Below are 13,172 nucleotides of genomic sequence, written 5' to 3'. Positions count from 1 at the left end.
ATCACCATTGGTTTCATGTCAGAAACATATCAAGAACACACACTGACTTTATCCTGTACTCTCACAGCGAAAACTGGTGCTCGTATGTGCTGGCTATGCCACAGGGAGCTCGCTATGAAGTTAAAAGCTTTGCTTTGTCTCTTGCGCCATACACAACCTGCAATCTGTAGCTCTGTCCGTCTGTCTGTCTGTCATGCACCATAGTCAACCGGAAATTAAAAACTATAAACACTTAGACTAAACTAAGATCCTTGCCTCAGTACTCAGTATGCCAAAATGGCAGTGGGTGCCATTATACTTCAAATCCCAAGTGGTGTGTGAGAGTGTTTGTGTGTGTGTATGGTGTATACCACACAAAGTTGAAGTTTGTGAATGTAAATCCGGATATTGGTTTGGGGTTTTAGGTGGCTTCAAGTCTGAATTCTGCATGAACTTTCGATGCCAAAGAGGAAAGAATTTGGCATTTTTAAATACCTGATACTAATTAGGATTTTTAAGCATGGTAAATGTTTGAAATAGTAGTCGGTGTGGGCTTAGAATTCACATTTAAATCAATTCTTTAAGAGAAATAGAATATTTTGCTGGAAACTCCATACAAAACAAAAAACAAAACGATTACAAGCGTACTAAGTTCTGCAGGGCTGAATCTTGGGAACGCACCACCATGGATTGTGCTGAAAATGTAATTTAATTTAGTTGAAGGGCATAATTTGATTCTACATGCCAAACTTCTGTCAAACCAGCAAAAATGAAAAAGCTTCTAGGGACCGAACAAGGAAAATCGAGAAACCGCTTTATATGGGAGATATATTGGGTTGCCCAAAAAGTAATTGCGGATTTTTCATATAGTCGGCGTTGACAAATTTTTTCACAGCTTGTGACTCTGTAATTGCATTCTTTCTTCTGTCAGTTATCAGCTGTTACTTTTACTTTTTACTGTTTCTGCCAAATCGGACAAAAATTGCAGGTTTTAAGGGCTCAAGAAGTCAAATCGGGAGATCGGTTTATAAGGGAGCTATATCAGCTTATAGACCGATTTGGACCGCACTCGACACAGTTGTTGAAAGTCATAAGAAAACACTGCATGCGAAATCTCGGCCAAATCGGACAACAATTGCGGCTTCCATGAGCTCAAGAAGTCAACTCGGCAGAGCATTTTATATGGGAGCTATATCAGATTATAGACCAATTTTAACCGTACTTGGCACAGTTATTGCAAGTCATAACAGAACATCACATGTAAAATTTCAGCCAAATCGGACAAAAATAGCGGCTTCCAGGGGCTCAAGAAGTCAAGTCGTGAGATCGGTTTATATGGAAGACATATCAGATTATAGACCCATTTGTACCGTACTCGATAGAGTTGTTGAAAGTTATAACAAAACACCGCATACGAAATTTCAGCCAAATCGGACAACAATTGCGGCTTCCATGAGCTCAAGAAGTCAAATCGTGAGATCGGTTTATATGGGAGCTATATCAAGTTAAAGACCGATTTAGACCGCACTCGACACAGTTGTTGCAAGTAATAACAGAACATCACGTGCAAATGTCAGCCAAATCGGACAAGAATTGCGGCTTCCAGGGGCTCAAGGAGTCAAATCGGGAGATCGGTTTATATGGGAGCTATATCGGATTAAGCACCGATTTAGACCGTTCTCGACACAGTTATTGGAAGTCATAAGAAAACACCGCATGCGAAATTTCAGCCAAATCGGACAACAATTGCGGCTTCCATGAGCTCAAGAAGTAAAATCGGCAGATCGTTTTGTATGGGAGCTATATCAGATTATAGACCGATTTGAACCGTACTTGGCACAGTTATTGGAAGTTATAACAGAACATCACATGCAAAATTTCAGCCAAATCGAACAAAAATACCGCTTCCAGGTCCTCAAGAAGTAAAATCATGAGATCGGATTATATGGGAGCTATATCAGGTGATAGACCGATTTGGACCGTAGTAGACACCGATGTTGGAAGTCATAGCAGAACAGTACATGCAAAACTTCAGCCAAATCGAACAAAAATTGTCACTTCCAGGTGGTCAAAAAGTTAAATCTGGAAACCGGTTTATATGAGAGCTTTATCCGAATCTGTTCTCTATGGCCCGGAATCCCAATTTTGGTGTAAAACGTACTCCAAAAAAAAAAAATGTCCATAAAATCTTCTCCAAAGACCAAATTGCAATAAAATTTGCTCTAAAGAAAAAATTTCAATAAAAATTTATATCCGGAATCTGTTGGTGTGATATGTACTCCAAAATGTCTATAAAATCATCTCTGAAGTCAATATTTTAATGAAATTTTCCCTAAGGAAAAAAATCAATAAAAAACAAGTAAAAAGGCGTTAAGTTAGGTCGGGCCGAACTTTGGATACCCAGCACCTCGGATATATATGTAAACCATCTTTCATGATAGTCCGGTGAAAAACGCATAACTTTTGCCTCCATAGCAGTTTTATCGACATTTGTCCGGACCAAATTTGACACGGATATTTAGTGGTCTATTAAGTACAAGGCATTGTTTAATTTTGTAGAACAAAATAATGGTCTTTTTGGTAGCCATATCCAAATAAAGACCGTTCTGAACCATATACGACACGGATGTCAAAAAGCCGAACATAAGTCACTGTGTCAAATTTCGGCGAAATCGGACAATAAATGCGCCTTTTATGGGCCCAAAATCTTAAATCGAGAGATCGGTCTATATGGCAGCTATATCCAAATCTGAACCGATCTGGGTCAATTTGCAGAAAGTTATCGAAGAACCTAACGCAACTCACTGTCCCAAATTTAGGCGAAATCGGACAATAAATGCGCCTTTTATGGGCCCATAACCTTAAATCGGGAGATCGGTCTATATGGCAGCTATATGTAAATCTTGATCGATCTAGACCAAATTGCAGAAATATGCCGAGGGGCTTATCTTAACTTACTGTCCCAAATATCGGCGAAATCGGACAATAAATGTGACTTTTATGGGCTCAAAACATTAAATCGAGAGACCGGTATATATGGTAGCTATATTCAAATCTGGACCGATCTGAACCAAATTTGTCAAAAGTTGTCAAAGAACCTAACGCAACTCACTGTCCCAAATTTCGGCAAAATCGGACATTAAATGCGCCTTTTATGGCGCCAAAATCTTAATTCAAAAGATCGGTCTATATGGCAGCTATATCCCAATCTGGACCGATCTAAGCCAAATTGAAAAAAAATGTCGAAGGACCTTACACAACTCATTGTCCCAAATTTCGGCGACATCGGACAATAAACGCACCTTTATGGGCCCCAAATCCTTAAATCGAGAGATCGGTCTATATGGCAACTACATCCAAATCTGGACCGATCTGTGCCATGTTGCAGAAGTGTATCGAGGGGCTTAACTTAACTCACTGTCTCGAATTTCGGCGACATCGTACAATAAATGCGCCTTTTATGGGTCCAAACCCTTAAATCGAGAGATCGGTCTACATGGCAGCTATATCCAAATCTGAACCGATCTGAGCCAAATTAAAGAAGAATGTCGACTGGGCTAACACAACCCTCTGTCCCAAATTTCAGCAAAATCGGATAACAAATGTGGCTTTTGTGGCACTAAGACCCTAAATCGGCGGATCAGTCTATATGGGGGCTATATCAAGATATAGTCCGATATAGCCCATCTTCGAACTTATGGACAAAAAAAGAATCTGTGCAAAATTTCAACTCAATATCTCTATTTTTGAAGACTGTAGAGTGATTTCAACAAACAGACGGACGGACATGGCAAGATCGTCTTTGATTTTTACACTGATCAAGAATATATATATACTTTATAGGGTTGGAAATGGATATTTCGATGTGTTGCAAACCGAAGGACAAAATGAATATATCCCCATCCATCGGTGGTGGGCATAATTATACCTAAAGACAAAATTTCAAGAAATTATCTAAAAAAAAAAGATTAATAAAATTTTCTCTGAAAACAAAATTTTAATAAAATTTTCTTTGGAAACAAAATTTTAATAAAATTTTCTTTAAATACAAAATTTTAATAAAATCTTGTCTAAACTCAAAATTTATGAACAAGTTTTCTCTAAAACCTAAAAAGTGTCATCACCCCTACTACTTTATACAAACAACAACACCTTCACTTCCCACAATGTTTAATTTTTACCATAAACCCAATACTCACCTATGGTAAAGAAGAGTATTGTAGAATGTTCTGCTATGGGCACATAACTCAAACGGGCCGTATCAATTTGTTTCTCTGTCGTTTCGGTGACAATCTGTTTCTCGTTAATATCATTGGCCAAAGCCTTGGATGAACTTAGAACTTGTACAGCAGTTTCGTCTTCGAGAATATTTTCCGCCGACGATAAAACCTCTAAAATTTGATCTTCTGTCTCTTTGAGCATGCGTTTATTCTCAGCTCCTTGAACAATCAGAGTATTCTTTTCGGCTTCCAAATCGGGACGTTCACGGGCTACTGTTATACCCAACAATTGATCCTGTAGGCCTTGGGTGGTGATCATGAAATTCAGTAGAGTTACCTTTACCGCCACCTCGGGTAAATAATGGGGGTTACGCAGTTTGGTGGTCATATAGAATCTGAAATGAAAAACAAAATCAAGTAAAAGCGTGCTAAGTTCGGCGCGAGTAGATCTTATATACCCTCCACCATGGATTACATTTGTCAAGTTCTTTGCCCGGTATCTCCCTAACCAAGGATAATGACTAAGAATTGCTTTGCTGTTCGTGTAATATCAGATTATTGATCGATTCGGGCCATATATGGCTTGGATGTTGAAAATTTCAGACAAATTGGATAAGAATTGCGCCTTATAGGGTTCAAGGAGTAAAATTAGGAAGTCAATTTAAATGGGATCTATATCAGATTATTAACCTATAATAGCCATATTTTCACGTATGTTGAATGTCACAGGAAATGACGTTATGCTAAATTACAGCCAAATCAAATAAGAACAGCGCCACCTAGCGGCACAAGAAGTGCAATCGCGAAATTGGTTTATATGAGAGCTATATCAGGTTTTAAAACGATTCAGACCGTAATTGACAGGCTTAAGGTCATAGAAAGTTGAAAGTTATAGTGCAAAATTTCAGCCAAATCGGATAAGAATTGCTCACTCTAGAGGATGAAGAAGTATAATCGGTAGATCGGTTAATAGCGGAGCTATATCGGGTTATTGACCGATTCAAACCATCTTAGCCACGTATGTTTAAGGCCTTAGAAAAAGTCACTCACTGTACAAAATGTCAGCCAAATCGGCTATATCAGGGTATGGATCGATTCAGACCATACTTGGCACTTATATAACAAGGCATAGAGAAAGTCACAATGCAAAATTTTATCCTAACTCAATATGAAATACGCCCACTAGAGGCTCAGGAAGTAAAATTAATTTATATGGGTGCTATATCAGGTTTGAGACCGGTTCGGACTTCTTAAGCCTGTAGAGGGCGAACTTCATGTCCGATTTGGCTGAAATTCCTGAAATTTTGTACAATGATTTTTTCAATAGCCTCTAATATACGCCTTTATGTTAGGTTAGGTTTAGGAAATGAGAACATAAAGTAGAACTCCTTCTGACTACCAGTGCGGAACACACACACAAAAGTTGTTCTATAGTCTCTCTTCTTCGATGTTCTCACAGCTTCTGCAAAAGTTGTCACTGGCAACCTTCAATTTATCAGCATGTTTTCCGATTAGACAGTGACCTGTCATGACGGACACAATGACTGAGACGTCTGTTCTAGCCAGAGACAGCAAACCGGTACGACTCCTCTAGTCTAGATTACGCCACATAGTTGTGAAATGCTCACAGCCCCCTCTTTGTGATCATCTATCATCCGTTGACTTCGGGTCTGGTCCTGAAAACTGAGCTTACATGTCCCAAGAGTCATACCCACAGATTCCAGTTTCCCTGAAATATGTAGGGTAGTTCCTAGTCTCGCAAGCTCATCCGCTTTACAATTCCCTGGGATATCTCTGTGACCCGGCACCTAGAACAGGTGATTTTTGTACAGTTCAGAGATCTACGACAATCGACGACGGTTTTTGTGTTCAGAAATACATTCTGCAAGGATTTAATAGCTGCCTGGCTATCTAGGAAGATATTTATGCCAATCGTCGTTATGACATTATATCTCAGTGCACCACTTCTTTACTTGCAAGGATCTCCGCTTGATACACACTGCAGTGATCGGGTAACCTTCCGATATGACCAGTTCTAGATCTTTAGAGTACACCCCAAAGCCCACCTGGTCGTCTAGTTTGGAACCATCCGTCTATGTAGCTCGCAGTTTCAATTGGTTCTATCAAGAATAGTGTTACAGTACTTTTTATTAAAAAGCTCAGATAGGGTGTAATCCAAACTGCCTGAAACATCGGACGTTGTATCAAGGATAACACAGTTTCCATAGCCGCCACATGACAAAAGAGAACTAACTTAGCCTCGCGGCAGTGGTCGCAGCAATTTGTTTAGCCACAATGTCCAGGGGCATTAGATGTAGCATTAAATTCAGTACATCAGATGGTGTCCTCAGTGCAGCAGTGGTGCACACAAGCCATCCTTTGGATCGGGTTGACTATAGGTGAACTTTTGAAGCGCCGTCCACCAGACCACAACACAATATAGAATTATAGGTCTGACAACTTCAGTATATACCCAATACAGGACGCGCGGTCTAAACCCCCAATTTTTGCCAATAGCTCTCTTGCAGGTGTATAGGACAAGAGTTGGCTTTTTTGCCCTTTCTAAAATGTTGGATTTGAATTGCCTTTTTACTTGTTTTAACTTTTGTTTTTTGTTTTTGTTTTTTTTTTTTTTTTTTTTTTTTTTGTTGGGCTGTAGCACCTTCAGGAAAAATATCTAACCTATGGTGATGGCTATTCAAAAATCTGGTCTTTTATATTCTCCTGCCGCTTTCCATAATCTTTACTTACTTAAAATTATGATTATATTCTATAACCGAATCTCCCAATTTAATGCATAGCGCTCCGCCTTGCTTGAAAAGTTGTTTCAAAAGTATCGATTCCAACAATGGATCCAATTCCTCTCCTATGTTCTCCAATAACACCGGCAATCCAAATTGTATGGCATTTTCCAATACTCGTGTATAGTCTGGCTGATTTAAGCGTATCACACATAGTTTGTTGTTCTTTTCGAGATTTTTAATCCATTTATTTGCCTGACCTTGGGGATCAATCATCAGGGGCCAACGGCGAGCATTTCTGAAAATGAAGAAAAATGTAGAACACTTGTTAACAAATATATGGCAAATATTTAAAATATGGTATGGAAAAGATCCATGATAAAATACAGTCAAGTATTTACTTTGATATCACTTCGATGCCACTTTAGTCTTTAACTAAACTTCTTGATTACAAGTTTGCCACAATTATTCTTATGTTAATGAAGAGGCATGTCTTATAGCAATGAGTGCAGTCCAACTTGAATTCATAATCTCAATGATAAGGGATCATCATTGTATAGATGAATACAAATGACGCGCCGCTAGGCCACAGTCCTTCTAAGAGAAGTTTAATACAACTTTAAGCCTCATAAATTAGTAAGGGGAGATCCACCTACGGTCTGCAACTAGACAATATCCGATTGTTTACTTGGAATTATTTGTGAAGAGATGTGAGTTGCAAGTTGGTGTTATTGCTGTAGAAGAGACTTTTTTAGATACTTCATGGAAGATACATATTCATTTGAAGATACATATTACAAAAATAATATGGGTAGTTCGTATCCTCATCCTATGCTAAAGGACTAAACTTACACTAGGCCTTTCACCTAATAATTTTACAAACCCCACTCATTTTTTAGCTTCTTCAAATACACTCTTAGATCTGTTTTTTTGTGAACAACCCTAATCTTACTCTACGATAAGATTTCCACACCTTGTTTATCGAAACACAATCTTATTTTTATAGTTCACAATCTTATCGTGATAACAGGAATTTTAATTTTTCTGTCTTACATGATAGGATATGTCATGTGAGTTGGAGTGAAATCATCAGCTTTTTACAGGATAATCTAACTAGATTTTACGACGCAACTGTTCCTGTAAGAGATAAAAGAGTCGTTTCGAATATTAAACCATGGTTTAGTTCTAGAATTCAAACCCTCATAAGAGTGAGAGAGAGAGAGAGACTTTGCATACTGTAGATGGAAGCGTTTCAGAACTCCTGAGCCTGATTATGAATTTCGTACTGCAAGAAGAATAGTTAAGAGCACGATCAAAGGAGCAAGAAAGAAACTTGAATATTATTCACCGAAGTTTAGTTCTGCAGCAGATACAAAATGTTAACGGAAAGTCATACATGATATTGCAAATGCAAATTTTGCCCATGAACATTCCACTAAGGAACAAGGGCAAACTTCTCAAATATCAATGAGTGCAGACCTATTCAAGTTTTAAGCTCAATGATATGGGGCCTACTTTTTATAGTCGATTCCGAACGGCGTGCCGCAGTGCGACACCTCTTTGGAGAGAAGTTTTACATGGCATAGTACCTCACAAATGTTGCCAGCATTAAGAGGGGAAAACCACCGCTGAAAATTTTTTCTGATGGTCTCGCCAGGATTCGAGCCCAGGCGTTCAGCGGACATGCTAATCTCTGCGCTATGGTGGCCTCCGAGAATGCAGTTGGGAAATACAGATCTATTTCACACTACCATGGAAATATAGATGAACTTAATGAGACTTCCACCATACGGACAGACATGTCCTTTCTTACTAATAACGCGACGCGTAATGACAACATGGATGTGCATAGTAGTTTCGAGTTTAGACGTTCCAGCAATGAGGAAGTTTTGATTAGGTCTAATACTGTGGGCCTAGATAATAAAGACCTGAAATTTATTCGCATAATTCTTCCCCACCTTCTTCCTTAATTTGAGTACCTTTTTAATTCCATTCTAATTTCTAGTACCTACCCAACCATTTGGAAACCTGCCAACCAAAATAATTCCTATCCCTAAATCTAGTACGGAATTCCGGCTCATTTGCATCCTCTGTTACCTCTCAAAAGTATTTAAAACAAGTAAAAGCGTGCTTAGTTCGGCCAGGTCGAATCTTATATACCCTCCACCATGGATCGCATTTATCGAGTTCTTTCCCGGCATCTCTTCTTAGGCAAAAAAGGATATAAGAAAAGATTTGTTCTGCTATAAGAGTGATAACAATATATGGTCCGGTTTGGACCACAACTAAATTATATGTTGGAGACATGTGTAAAATGTCACCCAATTCGAATAAGAATTGAGCCCTTTGGGGGCTCAAGAAGTAAAATAGAGAGATCGATTTATATGGGAGCTGTATCAGACTATAGACCGATTCAGACCAAAATAAACACGTATGTTGATGGTCATGAGAGGATCCGTCGTACAACATTTCAGGCAAATCGGATAATAATTGCGACCTCTAAAGGCTCAAGACGGCTATATCAGTTTATGATCCAATTTGAATCCATCTGTCTGTCGAAAGCACGCTAACTTTTGAAGGAGTAAAGCTAGGCGTTTGAAATTTTGCACAAATACTTCTTATTAGCGTAGGTCAGTTGGGATTGTAAATGGGCCTAATCGGTCCATGTTTTGATATAGTTGCCATATAAATCGATCTGGGATCTTGACTTCTTGAGCCTCTAAGAGCGCAATTCTCATCCGATTTGACTAAAATTTTGCACAGAGTGTTTTGATATCCCTTCCAACAACTATGAGAAGTGTGGTCCAAATCGGTTTATAATCTGATATAGCTGTCATATAAATCGATCTGGGATCTTGACTTCTTGAGCCTCTAGAGAGCGCAATTCTCATCCGATTTGGCACAAATTTTGTACAACGGCTCCTCCCATGGCCTTCAACATAGGTGTGTAATTTGGTCAGAATCGATTTATAGCTTGATACAGCTCCCATATAAACCGATCTCCCGATTTAGCTTCTTGACCCCCGAATCGGACTATAACTTGATATAGCTCCTCCTCCGTCCTTATTTATTATTCTTTGTTTGCCTAAAAAGAGATACTGCGCAAAGAACTGGACAGATGCGACCATGGTGGAGGTTATATAAGATTCGGCCCGGCAAAACTTAGCATGCTCTTACTTGATTGTATTTTCTTTTGTTTACTTATGCAAAGACATGATGAACTAGCGATGAGTTCATGTGAAGTGAATTTGGAAATATTCAATACAAAGTAGACGTTGTTTGAGGTTGAATTACAGAAGGTTTCTAAATGTGGGTCCTTCTTAAGTTTCACGCTAGGAAGCTTTGAGATGCGGTTAAAACTCTTTACCAATGTTTGAAGATGCATAGTACAAAAATAATGTGGAATGTTCGTAACCTCATTCTATGCTAAATTTTAAGACAATTACAGTTACTTAAAGGATCAATATCAAGAATTCAATATGAATAATTTTGTATACAAAAAATCTCTTTTTAAGGAAAAGTATGAATCAATTATTTATTCCACTTATCGCAGCCCGTATATATATAGACTGGGCTCTACCTTTATAGAAATTTCTTTTTTTTATGACCAGCGAGTATTATCACGGTTTTATGGATATTTAATCCCATGGCAACACATTATGGATGCTAAATCCTTCCTTTCAAAGGCTTAAGGTCCTTTTTATTTTCATCTTTATCGCAAATAATAACATTTTTATAACATTTTGAGTAACCTTTTCTCGAAAAAAACCCCCAACATGCATACTCCCATAGCCTTCCTTGTTATAATTGGCATTGCCTTGTGGATGGTGGATGTATAACAAATCAACAATCATTTTTCATTTCTTCATAAAACCCCCATTTTAATGAATCTAATATTGTGAGCAATAAAATCCCAAAAAAAACAGCACATCCCAATACTGAAAGGAACTGCAATAAACAACCTTAACCAATTGGAAGCCATGGAAAGGCGTTCATAAAATCCTTTTGGAATTAAAGACTTTCATTTCGTTTCGGAGGGCGGCGGGGGAAGCCCATAAAAACCAAATGCAACATATTTTTTAATTACACAACGCATTCTTTACGTTTTGTTTTCAAATTATAACAGGCGTTACACTCAAAATCGTCTGTGAAGACCAATAAAATTGGACGCAGCATAAAAAATTTGCTTCAAATGCTAGGGTGAAGAAGCGGCCTCCGCGGCAAGTCGTGTGCGCAGGATATGCGTTGGCTTCCGACGCTCAGCCTTATTCTTTGAGTAAATAAAACACCAATAAGTAGCAATCGCAGTAGTAGTGGCAGAAACCGTTAGCACAGGCAATAATTCCAATCAATATAAACGATTACGGTAATTTGGGAAAGCGCTGAAACCCCACGCCATACCATTTTGGGGGTGTGAAACGGAAGTAACATCATGTGTATGTGTATTTTGCTCCGTTTCGTTGCGCTTGCTATAGCATTAGTGTTAAAATGTAGGTACAGTGGTTTCACATACCAAAGTGATGTAAACCTGAACAAGTAGAGAAATATCAAACAAGTAAAAGCGTGCTAAGTTCGGGCATAATTACATTCTATATACCAATATTCTGTCAAACCAGCAAAAGTTAAAGCTTCTAGGAACCGATCGAGAGACCAGTTTAAATGGGAGCTATATCAGGCTAAAGACTGATTTGGACCGTACTCGACATAGTTGTTGGAAGTCGTAACAGAACGCCGCATGAAAATTTGCAGCCAAATCGGACAAAAAATGCGGGTAAGGGCTGAAGAAGTCCAATGGGGAGATCGGTTTATATGGGAGCTATATCAGGTTATAGACCGATTCAGATCGTACTTAACACAATTGTTGGAAGTCATAAGAAAACACTCTCTGCAAAATTTTAGCCCAATCGGACAAAAATTGTAAGGACACAAGAAGTCAAAACGGGCAATTGGCTTATATGGGAGCTGTGTCAGCTCATAGACCGATTTGGACCGTACATAACGCAGTTATTGGAAGTCATAACAAAACACTACATGCAAAATTTCAGTCAAATCGGACAAAAATTGTGGCTTCCAGGAGGTCAAGAAGTCAAATCGGATGATCGGTTTATATGGGATCTATATCAGGTTATAGACCGATTTATACCGTACTTGGTACAGCTTTTGGAAATAAAAAAATAACACCATCTGCAAAAAAGCTTCTTGGGACTCTAAAAGTCAAATCGGTTTCTATGGAAGCTGTATCAGATTATAGACCGATTTAGACTTTTCTTAGTGCAACTGTTGAAGGCAATAACAGAACACTACATGCAAAATTTAAGCCTAATCGAACGAAAATTGCGGCTACCAGGGGCTCAAGAAGTAAAAGTCAAATCCAAGTCCGAACCTATATGGCCCATTTGCAATCCCCAATGACCTACATCAATAGTAAGTATCTGAGGTTAGCTTTATGCGTTCGACCGCTATTGTGATTTCGATAGACGGACTGACATGGCTACACTCCCCCCCCCCCCCGCCCCCTCTGGCAAAGTCCCTGGTGCTTACATAGGCCAACTTCTACCTGACTGTGAATTACTGTGAATGAACCCAATGCCTGACTCCTCCTGCAGCAATCAGGGAAGACCAAAGGTCTCATCTTCTCCAAACATAGTATTCGACACCCAAATTATATTTTTACCGCATAGCAAATTATTCGCATTGTTATATAGTGCGGTTCAGAGTGTGATCAAGTGCATGAGGGGAACGCCCCAGCCCAAAATGCCGTCAAACGGGCATATTAGTCGATCATTACAATATGGGACTTAAACGGAAGGTATTTGGGAGTAGAGTACTAATCTGATATCAAAATTGTAAGCCAAGTGCCAGGTGGAAAGTCCAACACCCAAAACCCCCCGAAACCTTTCATTAAAGTTTCATATATTATTAATCAGCAATATAACCGTTTCGGGACCGATTTGTGGGTGATATTTTTTCCCATAATTTTTATATCAAATTCATAATCTACACACATATTGTGCCGATCTGCCTAAGTGACAGTTTTTGGGGATTTTAACTTGACCCCAAATTTCAATAGTTGTTTTATGTTTTTGGGTTACTATTGGAGTGAGTTGGGGTGGTTTGTTCCCCCATGCACTTGATCTTAAATCTTAATACTTGATTTGTGTTTTTGGGTTACTATTCCGCCAAAGTTAACGCAATAGATGAAAACCCGTCATCTTCCGCAAATGTTATCCGA

The 13,172-nt window shown here is 38.8% G+C and overlaps 1 protein-coding gene across 1 annotated transcript in view; it reads right to left on the bottom strand.

Moving 5' to 3' along the window:
• The window catches only part of LOC106081696 (dynein axonemal heavy chain 7), a 154,509-nt gene that overhangs the window by 65,151 nt on the left and 76,186 nt on the right, over nucleotides 1–13,172 (bottom strand). The window contains exons 22-23 of the mRNA XM_059364973.1: nucleotides 6,951–7,238; nucleotides 4,179–4,594 (exon numbers count right to left, since the gene is read on the bottom strand). Of these exons, the coding sequence (XP_059220956.1) occupies nucleotides 4,179–4,594; nucleotides 6,951–7,238 (704 nt within the window). The remainder of the gene's footprint in view (nucleotides 1–4,178; nucleotides 4,595–6,950; nucleotides 7,239–13,172) is intronic.

This window comes from Stomoxys calcitrans, chromosome 3 (genome assembly GCF_963082655.1).
Source record: "Stomoxys calcitrans chromosome 3, idStoCalc2.1, whole genome shotgun sequence".
Taxonomy (NCBI): Eukaryota; Metazoa; Arthropoda; class Insecta; order Diptera; family Muscidae; genus Stomoxys; species Stomoxys calcitrans.
This window is presented reverse-complemented; position numbering and strand designations above follow the sequence as displayed.